The sequence below is a fragment of the Myiozetetes cayanensis genome, unplaced genomic scaffold, assembly GCF_022539395.1.
Source record: "Myiozetetes cayanensis isolate MyiCay16 unplaced genomic scaffold, myiCay2020 scf1, whole genome shotgun sequence".
Classification (NCBI taxonomy): domain Eukaryota; kingdom Metazoa; phylum Chordata; class Aves; order Passeriformes; family Tyrannidae; genus Myiozetetes; species Myiozetetes cayanensis.
The window spans coordinates 87222401-87244060 of NW_026086604.1; the positions used below are offsets into that span (position 1 = coordinate 87222401).

At 39.8% G+C, this 21660-nt stretch overlaps 1 protein-coding gene across 10 annotated transcripts in view; it reads left to right on the plus strand.

Moving 5' to 3' along the window:
- HIVEP1 (HIVEP zinc finger 1) overlaps nucleotides 1-21660 on the plus strand; it is a 128977-nt gene that overhangs the window by 40076 nt on the left and 67241 nt on the right. For 2 of the 10 annotated variants that reach the window (XM_050307009.1, XM_050307091.1), the window contains exon 1: nucleotides 11110-11295. The exons of 4 other annotated variants lie outside the window; for them this stretch is intronic. In XM_050307009.1, coding sequence (XP_050162966.1) covers nucleotides 11226-11295 — 70 coding nt within the window. In that variant the 5' untranslated portion in view covers nucleotides 11110-11225. Of the gene's footprint in view, nucleotides 1-2001; nucleotides 2815-11106; nucleotides 11296-21660 lie in introns of those variants that run through there. 4 more of the 10 variants (XM_050306927.1, XM_050307171.1, XM_050307254.1 and 1 more) reach the window with 4 other exon arrangements.

The following is a 21660-nucleotide window of genomic DNA, read 5'->3' on the forward strand; positions in this document are numbered from 1 at the left end:
AAGAGTTATGTAACAGTGTTTTCTTTCAAAACTGTATGTTATAGAATTCAACCAAGACCCTGCTTTTAGCTCCGGTAGAAGTCTAAAACTGGCAAAAGCCATTTTCCAAGGTTCTTTTTCATATATGTATAAAGAAACTAAAGGAATCAATAGTTCAGTATGTGGGGCAGAATATTGCTAAATGACAGCAAGGAGAAAGGTTTTCAGGAAGAGCCACAACCTTAGTTAGGGAACTTTCCCTCTTCAACAGGGGATACAATTTCTTTGTCAGAAATCACCAGCAGAGAGCTCGGAGGAGAGGCGGTGTGCAGTGAAACAGAAACTGAACCCTTTTCAGCTGTGATACCTCCCTGTTGAACATTAATGAACTGTAGCAGCTATATGTAAGGTTTGTGGCTTGTTACATATGCTTAGCTTGTCAAAAGTTTCTCGGGTCATTAAGGGCAGGCAGTGTCATTTGTGCAATAGGCAAAGCTCTCTGCCTATGGATGTTGCAGTGACCTTACTTGAACTGATAAATAGCTGTCTTATCCACGACCTTTAATAGATGAAATGTGTTCACCATTTACAGCCTTTTTAAGGTTTGCTTCGGAAGAGATTAGTGGATAAAGTATATATTCGGATGTATGCAATGCTCTGTGTGAGCCTTTCTGGCTTGTAACAGCACATCAAGAAATTCCAGAGTTGAGGAGTAGCAGAGCAATCACTTTTCCATGTGCTCTCTTTCTTCCTCATGAAAGGTGCTTATTCATAGGGATGCATGGTGTTGTGAAGCCTGTTATCTTAAAGAAAAAAAATTAAACAAAACACGACAATGTAATGTTGGGTTTTATCCTCTTAATGTAAAATAAGACTTACTTTCTGTTTGCATTCTCTGGCTTAATTTGAAAGAAGACAGAGATGATATTAAAATATAATGAGGGCAATTCATTTTGCGGCTCGGATTTAGAAGAAAAAAAACCCCACCTTAATCAGCACAGTACTTAAGGGCTCCCTGTAAGAACATTGTGCTTAACCCTCAGTAAACGCTTATGGGCTGCCCTGAATAGTAATGGGTTTAAGCACATGCTTAAGTGTTTTCCTGAAGGAAGACTTAAGCATCTTGGCAAGTGTTAGATTACGGCTCCATTTACCTTTATCATAAATCCCAGCATCAGAGGCAAACTTTTCTTTCATCTCTTGGCAGATATTGGGGTGTATAGATTTTTCCACCTCCGTTTGGCCTGCTTTCTACGGCTCTCTTGCTGCAACCTGATCAGCCCAGCCTGACCTTCAGGGGTGCTCCACATAGGCTGGGGCGCCTGCCCCCATGGCTCCGATTGCACGATCAAAGTCTGTACCTTGCCTTTCATCTGCCGGCTCTCTGCCCTTCCCAGGGTTATTAATTTGAAGAACTTAAAGGCGCAACCTTTTTCTGCTGTGCCCATTCCCGGGGAAGTAGGAATGGGAATTGCGTGTTCTCCAAAGGCTTTGCTGTGGTCAGTTTTCCATGATGGGAGATGGGATTGGAGCGAGTTAAATCTGCACCAGCTGGTTCTTGGTTGGCTGTCAGAAATGCAAAAAAAAAAAAAAAGAAAAGAAGAAAAACCCAACAAACCAATCCTATAAAAATGGGGGGAAGGGGGAAAAAAAAAAAAAAAGGGAAGGAGAAAAATGGGGGGGGGGAGAGAAGAAAAATAGGAGATACAAGAAAAGAGAGGGTAAAGGAAAACGAAATAAAATAGGAGAAAATGGGGAGAAAAAGGAGGAAGAAAACAGGAGTACAAAGGAAAAAAATAAGAAAAAAGGGAAACAAGAATAAAGGAAAACAAAATTAAAAAAGGGGGAAAAGGAAAGCAATAAAATGGGGGGAAAAGTTTTTTTAAAAAAATAAAAGTGAAAAAGGGGGAAAGAAGTAAAAAGGGGGAAAGAAAAATATCAAAGGAAAAAAGAAAAAAGTTAAATTGGGGGTGGGGGGAAAGGAGAGGAAAAAAAGGCAAAGGTAAAAAAACGGAAGGAAAAAGAAAAAGGGGGAAAAAACCACCTCAAACCAACGAAACTACAGAGCCCAAGGCAGACAGCACCCCGAATCCGAAGAGCACCGGGGACACGCGGGGCCCGCAGGCTGCTCCCGGCTCTCCCGCGGGGGCCCATCCTGCCGGCAGGGCCGGGCGCGCTCCTCTTGCGTAAGCGGCGGCCCCGCCGTCTTCCCGGTGGCTGCCGTTGCCATGGAGAGATAGCGGGGGAGGATTCCTGGGATCCGTAAGCCGCGGGGAGAGGGAGAGATTACGTCTTAACCCGGCACTCCGCTGCGCCTAACGTGATGTGTCAGGGTCGCCCAGGTGTCCCGGGAGTGGGGGAGGGCTGACCCGGCGGGCGGCCCCGCACTCTTGTAGGCATCGTTTTAAATAAAATAAAGCTGGGGAGGGAGTCGGGGGTGGCTCACCGGGTAAGAGGATTAGATGCGTTCACATGGGGGCTAGGATGAGGAAAATATCGCAAGGCTTGAGGGAAGTGGGTTTGAGGAATTGGCCTTAATGGAAATGGGAGGCATCCGTGTTTGTGAACATTACTAGTGCCTGCCAAGAACTGCCTGGCAGGTGCTAGAAGGGGATTCTTTTTACTTTCATCTGCATGTTTTATTATTGCGGTTAGTTGTCAGCGTTTTATTTGTCAGTCACTGTCAGTCAGTCACAATAAACACATCCTGAGAATCTCTAAGCAGCGAGTCCAAATATCAGCCCTATGCTGATATCGAGCCTAGATCAAATAATTGACAAATGTCTTTTACATGAGTGGAAGGAATGACAGAAGAAGGCATCACTGTCTGCTTGGGTAAGTTTTCTTTCTGTTATCTTTAATTATTATTAGTGTTTTACACTGTCTCTTCCTTAGTGTCAGAATGGGAGCAGCCAACACTGGTGGGGTCTTCTTGTGCTTTTGATCTTCTTGCTACTCTTTGGCTGCTGGAATTCCTGGAAGCAGATGGGAATTTATTGAGCCCTGTTACTGTGCTCTCTTGTCACTGCAAGGATGTCGTCAGTGCAGACAAAAACTTTAGAAATTCTGATGTTTAAGTTTGGAAAAGATGATGTCTAGTCTAGAAAAGAATATGAAAAATACTGGACTGCAAGTTACTGTGTTGTAAACATGTTTCTTAAGAGAACAAACTCTACTTGGGTTAATAATAATATCCATTGCCAGAAAACAGATGTGTTTGGGGAAAAAAATCTTAAGTGAATTCAACATTCTTAAACGGTTTTATAGCAGTGGGATAAAGAAATGTGTTAGGATGTAAGAGAGTACACTACTGGGAAATGAGCTTGCATTACACCCACAGAGCATTTACTGTACATTAGTTATAACCCTGTTGTTTTTGTTGCCTGCAATTAATTGAGTAATTTCTTCCATGACTGAAACTGCAGGTTAAGCATGTTTGCTTTGAAAGCCAGTCTTCTGAATCGAGACGGCTTTTGCACTTACCATATTAACAAACTCTCACAAAGAAGAGAGCTTGTTCTTTTTTGTGCACTACAGTTATGAATTCCTAAAAGGTATTGGTGGGGGTTAATACACTGTTACATACACAGCTAGTAAAAGCTTTTGATTGTACTGGAATTGCTCTAAAATAGTTATTAGCTTCAAGGCTATAATAATGTTCTGCAAATATTGTTTGTATGAAAAAGACAGAAATGGACTGTAAGAACTTTAAAGCGTTGAAGTGAGGACATTGGTATATACACAGGCAAAGCTGTAGTGTAGCTTTACCAGTGGGTTTTACAGCTGTGACAAGACCTTTATTTCCCAGTTGTACTTGGAACCCAAAAAGTTCACAACCAAACCAGTTTCCCAAAATAATCCCAGAAGAGGGTTGTTGCTTTAGTTAGCCAATCTTACCTGCTACCTTATGTGCATGCATCCTGATATTCTAAAAATGCAGAAGTCGGAGCTGGCATCGCATGAAAGTGAACAGTACAGTCATACTGAACCGTGGGAGCACAGGGGCAGCACAGGGAGCCAGGAGCTGGGATTTATTGCGGCAAGGTTATGCAGCAGTTCAGCTCACTCCAGGCGGTGCAGGAAGGAGCTGAGAACCAGTTTCTGAGCACCTGGGTCCCCCGGCTGGGAAGCAGGGGTGCCTGGAGGGCAGCAGATATGCCTGCAGCCATTTCTGGTGGCTTCTGGTTTTGAAACTTCCCATGGGGAATTTGCTAGATACTTTTGTTGTTGGGAGTGTTTATTTAGCAAAGCAGGCCTGGTACCTGTTGAAGCAGCCTGCAGAACTGTCAGTGTTGTCTTTTAGTATGAGCAATTGTTGTTTGCTCAGGGAACTGGAAGTCTTTGGATATGAGAACTTTGCTTATTTTTAGACATCCTTGGTTGCCCCTGGACTAACTTACAGCTGTTCTTTTCAGGAACTGGAAATATTGCTTCTGCTGTATTTCTAGAAGTAAAGAGTACAGTGAGGGTTTTTTTCTGTGTAATTCAGCTGGTTTTGCATGTGATTGTTCATACTGACAGCTCCTTTCCAAGAAATGAAGTAACTTATGTTTTGGTTGTTTCAGCTACAGGGATTTGTGTCTTGTTTTTTTTAAAATGCAGTATTGTTCGGCATCACCAGCAGTTATTTATTTAGGCTTCTAAGGGAGACACATGACTTGGCATTAGCTTTTCTTTTCCTCCCATCTCCCCTGACCCCAAAGTAGTTCAGCCTGAAACTTGATAAATTAATCACAGTTACCTTGGCAAAATTATAAACAAATGAAGATGGATGGAACTGGACCTTAAAATTATTTTGGCTGGGCAATGCAGTTGAAAGCATTAATTGCTTTTTTCACAGCTACCTTTGACAGGGTAGGGTTTCAGTAAATGCTTCCTTCTTGAAGGAAGTGAGACATGCCATGTCATCTGCTTCACTTCTGGAGCCTTTCTGAAGTTCCCTGGATTTATGAGTCATCTTAATCGGTGTTGTGCAGAACTGCCTTTCAGATATTTTCACTTCCCTGACATGGAACTAGTGTCAGTTTATTTCTGTATCTTTATTTCAGTATATGTATGCTTGTCATAGGGAATTACGTATTTGGGCACCATTTAAAAGTGGCAGACCTTTACTGCAGTCAATACAATTATAATGGAATTAATGACGTTTTAAATTAAGAAGAATTTTTGCTCCTTTGTCTGTTATGTACTATGATTTGATTATAAACCCCAGCAGTGCTGATGGCCCTGGAGTTGATAGATGACAGCACATGGTGCATTACTGAAGTATCAGCTGTTAATGTTGCTTCATCCAATCCTGTTTGTATTGTGAAAAGACATCGAGAAGGTGCCTATAACTCAACCATGGAGTTTATTTAGAGGGAGACTCCAGAAGAACACCCAAGCACAAAAGTTTCCACTAATATATTTGGAAGTCTTTTTGTGATAATAAGCCTAACAGTGCAAGTTCATGTAGCGTGTTTTACCAAAAGTGATGCTAAACCTTTGCAAGTTGCCTTTCATCTAGAAAGTGGGTAGTACAGGGAGATGAGGGAGCAGGGATAAGGCTTTTGGATCTTATCGAAGATCATTTTGCTGGTCCAGCCAGAGGTGAAACGTCAGGTGGGAGGTGGAGATGGTTTTAAAGACCCACATGGGTTTCTCTTGATGTGGTCTAAGTGTCCATTTGAGACACTGTACATGTGTACCATACTGTTTCAGTCTTTTCTGTTGGGGTTTGTATGCTATAAAGTATATGGTCATAAACCAGTTCATGCTGAGCACAGGAAGATTTTATTCTGGTTGAACACCAGTGCTTTATTATATGTCTTTATCATCATGGTTTTATTACTTAATAATAATTTTTATCTTTAAAGATCATTTTCTGAAAGATTGAAACGGGTGTTACCTCACCTAGGAGTTATGAGTGTGATTGTTGGGAGCAGCTGGAAGTTGAGTTAGGTGAATGCTGTTTAAATTGGCAAGAGTTCTACCTTCAGTTTCTGTGGGAAAATTAATTAGTTAAAACTTATCACCAATGTAATTAGAAAATTCTCAACTATATTATGAAGATTCTTGCTTTTAAAATTAATTGCTACAAGTTGGAAGAAGAGGCTACTTTCTAACTACTCTTATTTTGCATTGACCATAAAATAATTGGCTTACATTGTATTTCAGAGACATATACAGAACTCAGTTGTGTTTCTGCAGAAGGGTTTTAGCTGTAGCTTTGTGTGGGCCCTCTCTGAAATAATCCCATAGGGTCTGATTGTCAGAAAGCTGCTTGCTGAAAACCAGGCTGGTTAAAGAGAGCTGTGGTTGGCTGCTTTGACTCATTGGCTATTTTTGAAGTCTTCAGTCTCACTATTTAATACTACCTGTCAGAATGTGTAAGGGCAAGAGGGATTTGTGGCCACCCTTGGCTGCAATAGCAATATGTAATGAGACACTGACACAGCTTGCCCAGAGAAGCTGTGGATGCCCTATCCTTGGAAGTGTTGAAGGCCAGGTTGGATGGGACTTTGAGCACCCTGGTCTAGTGGAAGTTGTCCCAGTCCATGGCAGGGGAGTTGGAACTAAATAATCTTTGAGGTCCCTTCCAACCCAGACAATCCTATGATTCTATGAAATAGCAGCAAATCAAGCTGCCTTTAAATTTTTGTGTCATTGGAACAGGTACCAGTAAATGAGAAGATACGCTTAGGAGGGCATCTAAGGGGCTAATTCTAGAGTATGTTCTGTGTAAGTAGCTGGCAATAACATAACCATATATCTCTGTAAGACTTCATATGTGCAGCCACTGTGTTCCTTAGAAATATAATCATCTTTCCAATAAAAGATATTATTCCCTCTGCCATCATCTTGTCACACTCCATCCTTGGAGCATGGAAATGTTTTGTGGTCTGGAGCTATAAGGCACAAAGAGATTATGGTGGGTGCCAATATCAAACTCGCATATCCCATGACAAGTTCCTTAACCCTGAGACCAGACTTCCCCCTGGTAAGTAATTCCCTGTGTTGTTTCATCCTCACCTCTCTGTCATCATCCCACATATTCTCTGCCTCCCCATGGTTAAAACCAAGAATCCCCTTCCCTTTTCCCGCTTGCCATAGAAGAGGAAATTTTGTGCTGCTGGTAGGCGTCTTGCTGCCTGCTTTTTTTATTGCTCTGTGCCTGGATGCTTTCCAAGGCAGTCAGTCCTCACTTTCATCTACACCCTGGGATTCCACAGGTGCGACAGAGAAGTGAACCTTTGTGTGAGATTTGGCTGGTTTGCAGAGGTGCTTGCCACAGGGGAATAGAAGTCATAACAAGGGAGTTCCCACGGATAGGTGGATGTTGTGGGGTTGTGCCAGGAAGTTTTGGTTTCCTAAGAAAATTGAAAGATGAAATTCTGGCTCTCTTGAAGTCCTTCAGAGCTTTATAGTCAGCCTGAGCATGGTCTGAATGCTTTTTACTGCTCTTAAGGTGTTTAAATTCAGAGTTTGGTCTCTTTTTCCGAAGTCCTCTGTTGGAAGTGTTTTGGTGGGACAGTCAAATATTCACCTGAGTTTGGAGCATGGGGCTGAGGAAGGCATATCAGCTTCACTTAATTTATTCCCTGTGAGATATTCACCTGTACCTGCTTACCATTGTAGGGGACACATGGAAAAGGAAGAGACCAGCATTTTGAGATCCATAATTGTTTTTAGCTTTACAATGGCTACAGTGTTGTTAGTGCAAAAAGCAAAACATATCCCTATTGAAATTACTTAAAACAGGAGTATTTACAGAATGAGTCCCCAGAAAGAGGTAGTAAATTTTGTTCATAGATTGGAATAAACAATAGATATTAAATCCACACTTAAAAATGTGTGCCAAACCATTCCTTGTGGGTATGTCAGATGACCTTCAGATTTGCACTCTACTCAAACATCTGCAATTAAAGCTCATTGAAATTAGATTCATAGGTCATTGTTGACATTATTTTTAGAAGTGTGACTTTGTTTTCCTTTATAACTTGTATTTAATGGGGAAAAACAACAAAAGCTAAAATGTCAGAAAATTCAAAACTTGTCACATTCCTGTAATTTTTCTGAAATTAAAATATGATAAAATCCAAGTTTCATTTTTATAAATTTTAAAGACTTTGTATTGAATTCAGCTTTTCAAGTTCTGCATGGCTTCTAGTTTACATTAATAAAAAACTTGAAAGAAAGATTTGGATAAATGTTTTTTGGTTGTTTGCTGAAGTTTTTTATTTTTTAGGAAAATATGAAACTGGCCATTCTAGAAAATATTTTGTAATGTAAAACTTACTGGATTTCTGGCAGGAAAGTTTTCTTCAGCACATTCCCTCTGACAACATCATCTTTTAATCCTCAATGGAGCCTACAGTTTTTCTGGGGCAGATATGTATCAGCCCAACATAGGCCACTTCAAACTATAGAAAATAAGTCAAACTACTACAGCTAAATAATGATAACTGTGTCCTTAGGTAGTATCAGAATGGGAGAAATGACCATTGCATTTAGAACTTCTGAACACTGGAATGTCCTAATGAGAGTCTCATTATTGACTGGTCTTAGGAAGTCTCCATTGCATTTCCCAACCATAATGTGTTTCAAGTTACTTTGCTCTGGTTCTATGGATATGTATTACTTGTTTTGGGGATAAATGTGAGGATAATATGCCATATAATGCATTTTAATCTCCAATTGACATTTAATGACAACCTGTTTTCTTAAAACCTGTTTTTTATAAGGGGATTTTTACAGGATAGCATATGGATTGATATGCTTGATCTGCTTCTTGTTACACAGGATTTGCAGTATAATACTTAAAGCCCCTTTGATAATACAGTACAGAGATTTTTACTGGCCTGTATAAGGTATTTCCAAAATATGTTTGCTAGTGCAGTTTACTGAAGCCTTCAGGTTTTCCTTGGCCTTATGCCTTGGGGAAGCTTTACTATTGCACTGTTTGTTTTCAACTTTTACTTCTTAAATATAAATTAGACGTGGTATAGGGCAAAAAATTGCAAATTAATGTGGCCAGCCATCTCAAATCTGAGCTAGAATAGAAATATTACAAATAAAAGTTTGGGTTGCTCTGGCTAAGTCTTGTTGAATTGTATGAGACGGGATGTATCATTTCCTGCTGTGTATCTTCAGCAATCAGCAGTGTAACAACTGGCTGATTGGTTATTTACTTTTTATTTTCTCTCCCATAGATCTTATGTCAACAGCATTCAAGCAGAGTGTAGCATGGTTATTTTCACTGTATCTTTGTTGGTTGCATAGATCAAAACGCAAACAGTTTTACAGAGGTTACATTTTCATATCCTGGCAACTTCTTATTTGTCCTTGTTCCTATTAAAATGTTTAATTTCCCTCAGACAGCTTAACCTTTTTCTTCCACTTGAAATAATTACAAGGGCAAATATTTGTCAACATCTTTTCAACTTGATGTCAATATTTTGGAGGTATCTGCAGCTGAGGTGGTGGCCAGTGGTGGAAATGCCCCTCTCTGCCTCCATCTCTGCAGCAGTCCTGGTGGTGATGTGCAGCTGTCAGGGTATCACCACCAACCTCAAGGGCCACCTGGAGAGCTTGGCTTATCTACCCACTCTTCCAAAGCCCTCGATGGCTGGGGAAGGACATGGTGAAGAGCATGCTGCAGGTCGATTATGTTTTGCATCTTCCTTTCTCCTGGCATGACACTTCGTTTTTCCACACTTCTCAGCTGTATTCAGGTGTAACATAGCAACAAATCAAGGAAATTCTACAGTACCTCCAAACCCGCTATAGTTGTGAAGTTCCTCTATTTTGCTTTGTATTAAATGATTAAAAATGGTGTTTTGGGTGAAAGAACGAATGATACCTGAACAGACACAGTGACTTTGTCAGGATGTTTAGGACCTTGAGCAGAGGTATGGATTTTGGGAACCTGTAATGCTTGTGAAATAGAATCAGTATTTTTTACGAGTGTATATACAAGTTAAACTTTTTGGGAGAAGGGTACTAACTGTTTTTTTTTTCTCCCTTTTATGTGTGTCTAGCACACTGATCACTAAATAGGGTCCTAATGCTTCACTGGCAGACCATAATAAGAGCACCAGTGATTTCTCCTTGTCTCCTTCAGACCTGTGTGATTAAAAACCTACCTATGTGATTAAAATCCTGCATCAGCATCAAAGTGACTTGGATTCCTTCATGCTTTTAGCTACCAAGGTTGCCAGTTTAAAAGACTCATTCCTACTTACACATGATCAGAGATCTCTGCACTCTGCCTGGCACAGACCTACTGATGATGGATGTGACTGGTACCTACACAGAATGTGTGCCCAAAGGGAAGCTTTCCACAGTTTTTGAATGGCTTTTAGCTGAAGACATGTTCAGGAGGGAGAAGGTATTTTAAGGAAACTAGCAGGTACAAATCCTTATAATAAGACTCTTGCAGTCTGTGCATGTGCTACCTGACAAACCTACACTTGATTTCACTGGTCGCCTTTCAAATACAGGGTTAGATTTCCTAGATGTTACTTCAGGTAAGCAATTGCAGTTATCTCCCCACACAAAGTCTCTTTGCCTTTTCATGGGCAAATACTCTCTTGATTGTTCATATCCTGCTCTTTGCTGCCGTCTTTCTCTTGCAAAATGAGTTGAAGTGTTTAATTTAGGAAGAACCGGTCACATATTGCATGCTGCTTTGAAATGGCAGAAAAGGCATTTGTTCCTGGTGGTGGGGCTTGCTGGCGTAGGTAGCTGTCTTCTGTGGCTTTGGGAGGAACTTCAGCAGATACTTGATGACCTTCTGTAGGAGGAAAAAGGTGCACAGGTGAAAATGGAGGAGGTTCTTGTGAATGCCGAGGTCTCTTGCAAGTCTGGATATCAGCCTACGTTCCAGTATATAGGGAGAGAGTTGCACTAACATGAAATTAATGTCTCCTTTATTTGGAAACTGAAGGTCTCGGTGCACCACATTCGGAGCGCTTCTGTGGCTTCACTTCCAGACTTAAGTCTGAATAAACAAAAATGTTCCAGCTGGAAAGGAACTGATTTTTCTTTAAAAAAAAAGCCTTGGAGTGCCTTGGGTGTGTTGGGTAATTGTGTACTCAAGAAACGCACTTACATAAGCGAAGACACTCCTGTAACCCTCGCCTGCCAGGAAGGCAGGCGCTGCAGAAAATCTTCCTTGTCTCAGAGGAACTCCAGTAGGTGCAAAAGCAGGGAAGGATCTTTATCCTCTGCACTGTATTTATTCACAAAGAGAAGTTATCTTTGGCATGGCTGCTTGGCACCAGAGGATCCCGGGGTTTTATCCTGTGGAGCTGCTTTTTCTTGTTGGTGTTACGGGTAAGTTTCCTTTTCTAACGTGGGAGAGGTGGGTATTTTCCATAGTTCATCACAAGGCTTCACCACTGCCGGTTGAAACAGCCCAGCAAAGCACCTTCTGGAGGCAGGATAGGAGTCAGAAACAAATGTGGAGGGAGGCAGAGTCAGCATGCAGCAGAGCACGGTGTGTAGGATATCGGTCTGGGTTTCCTAGTTCAGTAAGAACGACTCACACAGATTGTGAGGGACTTTTTACAAGGGCGTGTAGTGATAGGACAGGGGATAATGGCTTTAAACTGAAAGAGGGTGGGTGTAGATTAGATATAAGGAAGAAATTCTTTACTGTGAGGGTGGTGAGACATTGGAACAGGTTGCCCAGAGAGGTGGTAGATGCCCCATCCCAGGGAACAGCCAAGGTCAGGTTGGACAGAGCTCTGAGCAAGCTGATCTAGATGAATATGTCCCTGCTCTTTGCAGGGAATTGGACTAGATGACCTTTGAAGGTCCTTTCCAACCCAGACTATTCTATGATTCCAAATCCTAAACAGGCAACACAGTGGACAGTGATGTCCAGATCTACCTCTTGAGCTTAACAATGTGCATTTAGGGGAGTTCTAAAAGAAGGACACTTTCTGGGCAAAACTGGGCTGTACTGTACTTACTAAGTAAGCACATTTTCCATTACTGTAGTTTATAAAATGTACTAACAGGCCTTACTGTTTGCTTACATTGCTTATGGTACAAATGTCAAATCTAAATGCATGTGAAACTTTATTTCATATGTTTATTTCAAATGTAATTGGATTTTACTGTGAAAACACTTCATGAGTTAAGTTTGAGATGTGTGACAGAACAGCAAAGATATTTAATACTTTGCTTAATTTAGAAAAATGACCTTTCAGAGAAAAAAAATGTGCTTGTCAAAAATATACTGATGAATTAATTTCTTGTGATGCCAGTGTGATAGCTGACTTTTGAGAGCAACCTTATAGATAATGAGTTTTATTTTTATCTTAGATCTGTCTGATTGTAGTGCTTCTCGCAAATCAAGTCACTTTGCTGACTTTTAAAGCTATAAATAAATAGCAAAATTTGGAAGCAAAAAAAAAAACCCCAAACCACACAACCAAGAAAACCAACCCCAAAAAACTCTAGCAAAATCAAACCAAATCAGAACAACACAGATCTGACTGACCACCACCTATTCCCCATCCTTACACCACCCTTGCAATACTATCTAGAAATATAATTTTATTCAGTTTTTAAATGTCCCTAATAGAAATGTGATAGCAATGGTGTCTTGCATTAGGAAAAACTAGATTTGTTTCCACAGACTAAGTTAATGACTTTTAATTTGTAAAAATCTACAAGGAATTTGAAAACCACTTCAGTACTTCTTGTAGGTTTTTGACTGCTCAAATTGATTTATGTTTAGAACCTAATCTTGCTCAGTTTGACAAAGCTGGCAACTTCAGTGGGTTTATTTGTGCAGATAGAGTGAGAAAGATTCAGCTTTTGATATAAATACTTTATCTTTCTGGTTTCCGAGAACTGTTTTCTTGCAGTTAATTATGCATCCTTAAGAAAGTGTACATTCATACGCATATGTAGAGGGAGAGATGGCAGCTTAGTTTGCAAACTATTGAGCTTCGTTTTTCCTATCAATGTTTTTAATTTTAGTTTGAGTCAAAACAATCTCCAAAATGTTCTGATAGACTCAGATCACAAGAGTTAAAAGTCAGGTCACATATATTGTTACATGTAGCATCATATACTGTATATAGGTGCCTATTACTGTAACATCACTGTGTTTCAATATATTACTTGAAAACGTTTTGCTAGCTTGGTTCAAAGTGGTGCTTGAGGTTCATTTGGGCAGGGACAAACGTCAAAAGAGGAGGTTTGTTTTCTTGTAGGCCATCAGCATAGCTGTTGGGACTTAGGGCAGGTGGAAGGGAGAGTGAGGAAGATGACTTAGCATGGACGGGCTTGGGAACAGGTTCGTGGAAGCTAAAAAATTGCAAAACAAAAATTCCTTTCTGCGCTTGAATTAAATTGAGATGGTTTTAAATAAAATGGTGCCAACTTCAAGCAGCTTACAAGTTTAAAAGTTGTTGTTGTTTAAAAGAAATACTGAAGGGTCAGTGGTCAGGCGTGCTTCTGACTATAACTGAAGTGCCTGTATCAGTAAACAAGAGAGCGTGAGTTAAGCAGTTTAAAAGGTTGTGATTTGGGTGAAATGCAATAGGAAAGCTAAAATGCATAATAAAACCACGTGGTGTTAGCTTCATCATTAAATTCTAGTATTTTAATTTTCTTGTGTTAAAAATGTCATCTTAGTTATTTGGGCTGAGTATCACATTTGCTGCAAATACAGTTAGCTGCAAGCTGCTGTTGAAAGTAGCAAAGCCCTTTTTGCTGTTTGATCACTGTGGTTTTGGTGGAGTCTGTGAGCAGCGAGTCACTGTCATGTTTTGCTGGTTACAGTCAGGTCACTCTGAGCTAGGCTTGGCTGAGCATTTTTGGTAATATTGCAAATAAACTCCAGCTTCACATCGACAAACTTACTGTAATTCTGTGGTGATCTCCTTTTGGGTGGTAAGTTTCTTAGAATAGCTTTAGTTATTGTTGGAACAGTGGCAAGTTTAAAGGGTATTGCATGCATGTAATGGTATTTCACTTCAACCAAAACAAAGGATGTCAGTTTCTAAAGCAACCAGAATTATTTTTAACTCTTTCCTTATTTCTTTAAAAAAACCCAGAGTTATTCATCAGGATCCTATCTTGAAGTGGCCCCTGCAATGTGTTTCTGAGGGAGAATAACAAGTGGTTCAGTGGGCAATTTTGCAAGAACCATCCATGGACCACGTTGTTTTGTTTTGTGGGTTTTTTAAACCTTTAAAGCAGTGCAATTAGCAGCTGGGTGGTATTCTGAAAATCACACCTGATCTCCCTCCAGAACGTTATCTGTTTGCCCTTACCAGGATGTGTTCTTCCTAATAAAGTGTGTGCTGAGATTCTCCAGTATGCAGCTTCAGTGCTTCATGACAGAAGCTCAAAAGCTCCTTTCTCACTGTGTTTAAAAGTGTTTCTCCAACAGAATAGATCAATGAATTCATTTGCAGTAGGAAAGCTAAATCTTAAACACATGTATTTTAAATATCTGCCTGAAAGCAGGGAGGAAATGAGAGCTGAGATAAATTGCTAACACAGAATTGTTGAGACATTCAGCTCCTAAGACCTACAACATGATATTTGAAGTAAGTGTTACGAAGTTCCAGTTTGGTGGGTTTTTTTTCCCACTAATGTTCAGTTTGACCTTCCCTATAACATTTATTGTTTAATATACCCTTATTATGTCAAATATTCCTCACCTCTCTGTAAATTAAACTGCTATAAACTTTTAGACTCTCCTCGTTGGGAATCATCTGCAGGCTCCTAAGTATTTGTATTGCTTTTTGAACTTCTTCTGTTTCTGAACTAATTGTATTATTATTGTCTATACTTTTCCTGAAGCAGCCCAATATTTTATCTGCAAATATTGTCACCTCCCACAAGGAATTAAAAAAATATATCAGCAACGTGCCCAGGAATAAATCTTGTGTGCTTTGTGGTTGTTCTCAGAGAGTCATCAAGACCTGCAGGTCAGCTCCTCAGTGCCATAAACCTAAACATCATAAATTCCATGTTATGAGTAGTTTAAACAGATACGGGGATTCAACCTATTTCCTTCTTTCTGTATTTCAGTGCTTTGATTATGGCTTTTTGCCTTAGCATTCTTGTAACACAGCATTCCAGGTACAAACACTTTTCCATAGTCCACAATTTAGGCTGCTAATGTCCTGGTTGGGTTGCATTGTTTCAGCTGTCTTATGAGGCGGCAACTCCTAAGGTGCCATATGATAGACTGTAGTTCAACTGGGAATTAAGCTAAGAAATTAAACTAGTTGCATGCTCAGAACTATATGCTGATAAGATTTTTAAAACAGTATCTGTTTTTCCTGATTTCAATCCTAACTTTTCCAGGGTTTTCTCATGAGCACCACTGGGTTTGTCCCTACTTTAGTGCTAAATTTGGAGTAACAATTTCCAAATCTTTTGTCTACTGTAGCATGTGAGGTAATAAAATTGCAGCCACTAAAATCTTCAAGGTCATCTACCACAAGTGCAAAAGTGTAAATTTTATCCAGTAGATAATGGGTAGTTAAGATCAGATTCTGTTACTGAATCCTGTCTTGAGTTGTTAATGAATACTGGTTGAGTATTCAATTTGAACAGAACTTAATTTCTGGAAGTTCTCCAAAATAAAACTGTCACAGTTTAATATGGTTGGAAGTAATTACTGAATTGGTTAAATGAAAACTAAAGTATTTAAACACCTAAACCATAAACTTCACATGACTGGTGGAGTGTGAGGTGTGTTGTTGACTTTTGGATGTGATTGGTTGTTTTTAATCTCTAAGGTTTTTTCTTTGAAAGTATTATATACATAAAATTTATTCTACAGCATGAAACCAAAAGACAAATACCTGACAATCTATAAGAAATTGGTTAATCTTGTATCAAAATTAACCTGAGATTATTTAGTTTTTGTAATTATGAATTGTAGCTACAGAAGATGAGAAGCTGTACAGAAAGACTACCAAAGATATGAAAGCATCAGGTCATCTGCTGTAAGAGTTAATTAATTTTAATTAATTTTAATTAAATTTAGTCACTGATAAAATATTGTCCAATGTTTTGTTAAAAGGGAAAAGAAATAGGAAATCATGTGTTTAGTATTTTCCCACTTGCTGTGATTTCTCCTAAGTAGATTCCTCAAAGTATGAACTGATCTATCATTTCCCGAGGACACAGGAAACAAAACAAGCAAATCATTTTAGTGCATCATTTCTACAGTGTAGACACTGTTTATTGGCCTTGTATTGTACTTCATAATTTTCTTCTTTTTTTTTTCCACTCTAGTATCTTTTATCCTGCCTTTGTTCTCCTGTCTTCTTTCCTTTTCCTTCATCCTTTTCCACACAGAGCAAACTATTTACTTCTACTTTTAAGAACCACAAAGAAAGAGAGAAAAATAGTCTCAGCTCTGTGCACATCCTGAGGTCTCCCCCAGGTTGGAGCCTTCAGAAGACTTTGACCTACTGCAGTTCACATGGGGCATAACAGATATGTGCATTTGGTGGATGCTCAACATACACAGCCTTAAATATCAGCTCCAGGTGAATCTGGTGGCAGGAGATGGGAGGAGGATGGTCTTGCTGATGTGATTCTTGGCATAGGAGGGATTGGTGAGAGAGGAAACTGGAGAGAAGTTGAGGAGCACCAAGCCCTGCTCCTGGCTTTTCTGCACTGGAAAATCCAGTCATTCCAGCAGTTTTGTGTGATGGTCTGTAAAAATGAACAAAGTGAATAGAAGATAAAAGTGGAAAAGAGTAAGTCTTAGGGAAGCCACACTTGTTCTTTGGCAGGCAATCACTGATTTTGTTTGTTTGGTTGAAACATTCCTGGTGTTTAGCAGGGCTCTTACAAGCATTAGTGAGAAGTTGGCCAAACCTTTTCCTTCAAGGTAACTCCAGGTGCCTAAGTCAGAGAGGCTCAGTTGTTTGCTAGTCACCATGAACCTCCTCAGAGAAGAGAAATCAAAGAGACAAGAGAGGTCATCCAGTTGGCCTTGTTCTCTCTTCTCCTTCCCTCCCTCCTCTGTGCATGTGAAGTTTCCAATGTTATTTTTCTTATTAACCATGCACAATTTTTACCTCAGTTACCCTTGCTGGGCCAGGAAATTTGGAAACTTCCAACAGGAATTTATTTTAGCTGAGCTGTTTAAAAAAAGAGAGAGAAAAATACTTCAGTAAATAGGTAAGACATTTAAAACTGAAATAAACAGGGTATATATGGGAGTGGGGAGGGAAGTGGAAATGCCCTTTAAAATCTGAAGAGTTTGGGAAATTTGTGGCTGTTTCTTACATCATTAATTTTAGTGCTATCAAGGAAATGTCTGAACAAACCTATTAAAAACAAACCCAAAAAGCAGTTTCAGAACATTATTCTGGGTTTGTATTTTCGTTGTTTTAGTCAAATAGCACATTCTAATAATTTCTTCTCCTACCCACCATATTTTCTAGAAGTCATTGTTCCAACAAAACAAACTAAAAAAATATCTTACTGTAAATTACTGAATAAAGTTGCATGTAAGTCTTCCTACTCTGTTGTGGCATGAGGTGTGTGAAATCTTTTTGTTTAAGGCCAAAAAAACCATTATTTGTTTGAGGACTTGCAATCCCTAGATGCTCACTTCGGCACATTGCTGTTGGAATGAGCTCCCTCCAGACTGAATTATTCAGTTCCAAACACAGGATGGGATGGTGTGTGTGGCAGCTTGCTGTGGCTTTCTCCTCCGTGTTCCTCACCACCCCCTCATCTTCCATCAGACAGCACAAAATTGAGCACGAATTCTAAATAAAAAAGGAAAAAACACTCGGGTGATGTTCAGATTGCAAAGTACCATCATTTTGTAGGTGTATAAGAAGCAGCTCATTAATTATCTTCCTAAGCTTGCAAGTACAAAAAGAAAATTTCACCACTGAGCCTAAAAAACAGGGGAAAGGGGCTAGGTATTGGACTGGTTTAGTTTTTACTTACTGTTTGTTTTTTTTTTTTTTTTTAAGAATTCATATTATTTTGCTGTTCCATAGCAATAGGAACTGTACTTCTTGTAGGATGAAGTGAATGTGAGATTTTTTGCCTTTTTTCAAAACAGTTTATAGCATATGAATAATATACTTAACTATCTGCATACTACTATATTTCCTTCCTATTCTTTATTTACTAAACAAAACCTTCTCAGCTTCTCATACTAATTAGCTTTTTTCTGTATAAAAATCAAAGAGCTAAATTTGCAGTGTCAACTTTCCGGAAAATTTTTTTCAAAGCTGATCCAGGGGTATCTTGGAGATAATAAAAAAAGGAATGCCAGTAAGATACTTCAGCCTATTTTCTTTTATTTGTTGGGGAGGAATTTATTGTATTTCTTGGAGAGGAGGGGAGAGAGCATTTCAGGGTTTTTTCCTTCAGATTTGATGCTGATTAACATCCAGGGCAAATATTTTAAGAACCCTCACCACTCCCCCAAATTTTGGTTAGGACTCTATTTTAAAATCATCATTAATGATTTCACTGTTCTACTTCCACAGTTTTCTCTATAAATTCAGTTCTTTGTCTCTGCTTCCTTTTAGTGGATTTGTATGATCTGAGCAATTTTGACTTTTTGCAGTGGTCAGGAATAAGGACTTTGCTGGCCTTACAGGTGAGCCAGGGTGGGCAGCATGCCTGCAGGTGGGACCGGGAGCAGGGAGCCTGCAGCAGCGGTGGTCCTAGGGCCAGCCTCCCTTTTTGGCTTCCAGGACCAGCCGGAGCAGGCATGGAGGAGGAGAGAGACGAGAGCCAACTGTGGTGGAGACAGGTTTTAACAAGTGTCTTGGGACCAGCACAATCCTGCTCCAAGCAGAAATCTTCTAGAAGAAGAGAAGCAGAGGGGAGCTTGAAAATGGCTCATGCAGTTTGCAGGGTAGCTAGGTGGGTGCTTAAAGCCAAGCACAGCCTTAGCAGGCTGATGTGTGGTTGTGACCAGAAATTATCCCTTCATCATAATGTGAACTGTCCTTTTGGTACCTAACATCTCCCTGACATGCCTGATTTCCTCCCAACATGCATGCTGATTGGCCTCCTCCTTCCCCAAGTCATACCTTCTGGAATGTCTGGGAAAATCTGTATGATGTAGGGTAATTGTCCCACAACTTCCTTGCTCTCCTTAGGGTCTACCTGTAACTAGGGCATGATCAGTTTCTGGAGAAATGGTTTATCCCGGCTCCCGCTGTCTTTGACAGGAATGGCACATAGGGTGGAGAACACCGAAGTGCTCAGTGGTGCAAAAACTCCAGACCTAGTTTTTGACTCAGGTCATGAAGGAGGATGGGAGCAGGTAAAGGAGAACAGTAAAATAAATCACCGAAGTCACTGAAATGAGGTATTCACTTAATATGTATATTTTCCATCCGCAGTTTGTGTTTGCCCTGAGAAAGAACATGAACTGCCTAGGGCTGTTTTGTTTGTAAGCCTCTTAGAGTGGCTAAGCCCCTGTTCATGGCTGCAGCATGCCATTAACAAGAAAAATATCATATCTTTGTGACTTGCTTAAGTTTTGTGTTTCAGGTATGCCTAGTTCTACATCAGCTTGTACTGACTAGTTTTTCAAAGGCATTTTTAATTTTGTCAATCCAGTTTCTGTTGATGTTTTTCACTTTAAAGCTGCAGCTAGTAACATTTCATTCGGCATGGAGAAAAGTCAGGGCAAAAATAGAAAATTACTATGGAAAAGTAAGCTTGCAAAGTCCATAGAGCAAGGTTTAGCATAACAAGTTAGTAATGGACTTTTAGGTTTTTGGTTCTTTAGCACTAAGACCCACTGATACCATTATGACAGTCGGACTTCATTCACACAGCATGTAACACTTAAAACTTACTAAGTCCTCGGAAAAACAAGTGAGCAAAAAATGAGATACCTTAGTTATATTGATGAAAATTTTTGACTTTGTATTTAATGTTTAGTTATAGTAAAGAGGAATTTTGAATTTGAAGGTGTGATTTTGCAGCCCTGTTCAAAGGGGATTTACCGAGTAGCGTGAAATGGCAACTGCCCTTCAGGCTGGAAGAAGCCCTAAGCAGTGTGTTAAAGTCAGTCCAATTACAAGGATGCTACATGAAGATGCTTCAGCACTGGCAGGAGCTGGTGAGGAAGGGAGTGGGCAGGGTGCTTGGAGGTGATGATCCAAAGGCACTTTGATCTGCGTAGTGTAGGGATGATGTTGTTTGGACAGGCTGGATTTTAAAGACAGGTTGGAAGTAAGAAGAAAGACAGACTATCAAGTCAACTCTCCCAACATACCCCAGGAGAAAAATCTTTTGTGTGTAAATTTATTGAGAAGCTGATATTTACACATTTTGCAGTCAATATCTGCTCCTTAGCAGACAAACACTGCCTGCTGTTTTACAGTTAATAGAAATGTGCCTCTGTTGATTCCTGTTTGCTTGAGTGATCTGGGAAAAGAGCAGGCATAGTGAATGGCAGTGTTGCCGATTTGATGGAGTTATCCAGGGAGGTGAAGCTGAAGATGCAGATGAAAATGCAAAGGATTTCAAAATGACATTAGGTTGCTGTGCAACCGTATTGCAAAATGACAAGTGAAATTCAGTGCAGATAAATGCAAAGTGATGTCCACAGGAAAAATATTCAAACTTTTCATTTAAATTGAGTTGCTTGTTAACACTCGGGCATGAGATCTGGGGGTCGTATATTTGTGTGGAGAAGTCAACCGTGTAGTTGCTAGCTGTCAAAAAACAAATAAAACATTAGGAATGTTGATGGCAGTAGTACAGAAAAACACATCTGTTAGAGTAGCATCTGTGGTGTGCCTTCATCTTGAGCAGTGGGATCGATTCTGATGCCTTCCTCCTAATTGCCTTTCCCTTCTACACTTCCATCTCCACAGACGATAAAATAGCACTGCAAAAGCCGAAGAGGTTATAAGTCTATTGAACAGCTTTTGTGTAAAGAATGATTTAAGTAGATGACACCCTGCAGTTTGAAGAAGAGAGACGTGAAAAGCTGACATGGATTCAAAGCACACTTGGAGAAACTAATGTAGGAATAATCTCTGGGACGCATGAAGTTCAAGCACAGCTCCTGGGGCTCACTACAGAGCAACATGGCTTCAGAATCCTTCAGGACTTACTTTTCCCTTGACTTCTTCTGTCGGCTGCTGCTGAAGCCAAGATGTTGGGCTGGGCTTTTGGCTTGACTTGTAGGCTTTTGATTTGTTTCATTTTTTATTAGTCATCAATAATTTTCTTTTTCCTTAACTAGCAGTACTATTTATTGTCCATCTTAATATCAGGTAATTAAAAGAACTTCAGTATTCAAAGTCCTATTAAAGATCTAATAATTTAAACCATTTCTATCAAGATTTTGGGATCTCAGCAAAGAGATAATTTTTGAGGTACATGCTAAGCTTAAGAAAATTAATCTCTGCTTAAACAGGGTTGTTGATGCTATAGGTTCCTAGTGCTGAATGTATCTACTTACCCTATGTCTGCCTTGTCAACTTGGTGCTGTTTGAGGAAATCCAGAAATAGAAGAAGAAATTACATAGAAGTTTGACCCCTCGAAGAACTCGCAGAAAACCTTTATGCTGTTGTCTGAGGTGATGAAACACTCTCAGTGTTGTTCTACCGGTTGAACCAGTTTTGTGCCTTTTTGTCTTGGGAAAACCCTCCCTTCAGCAGCTTTGCAGTTGAGAAAAAATGCTTTTGGAAAAAGCATACCAG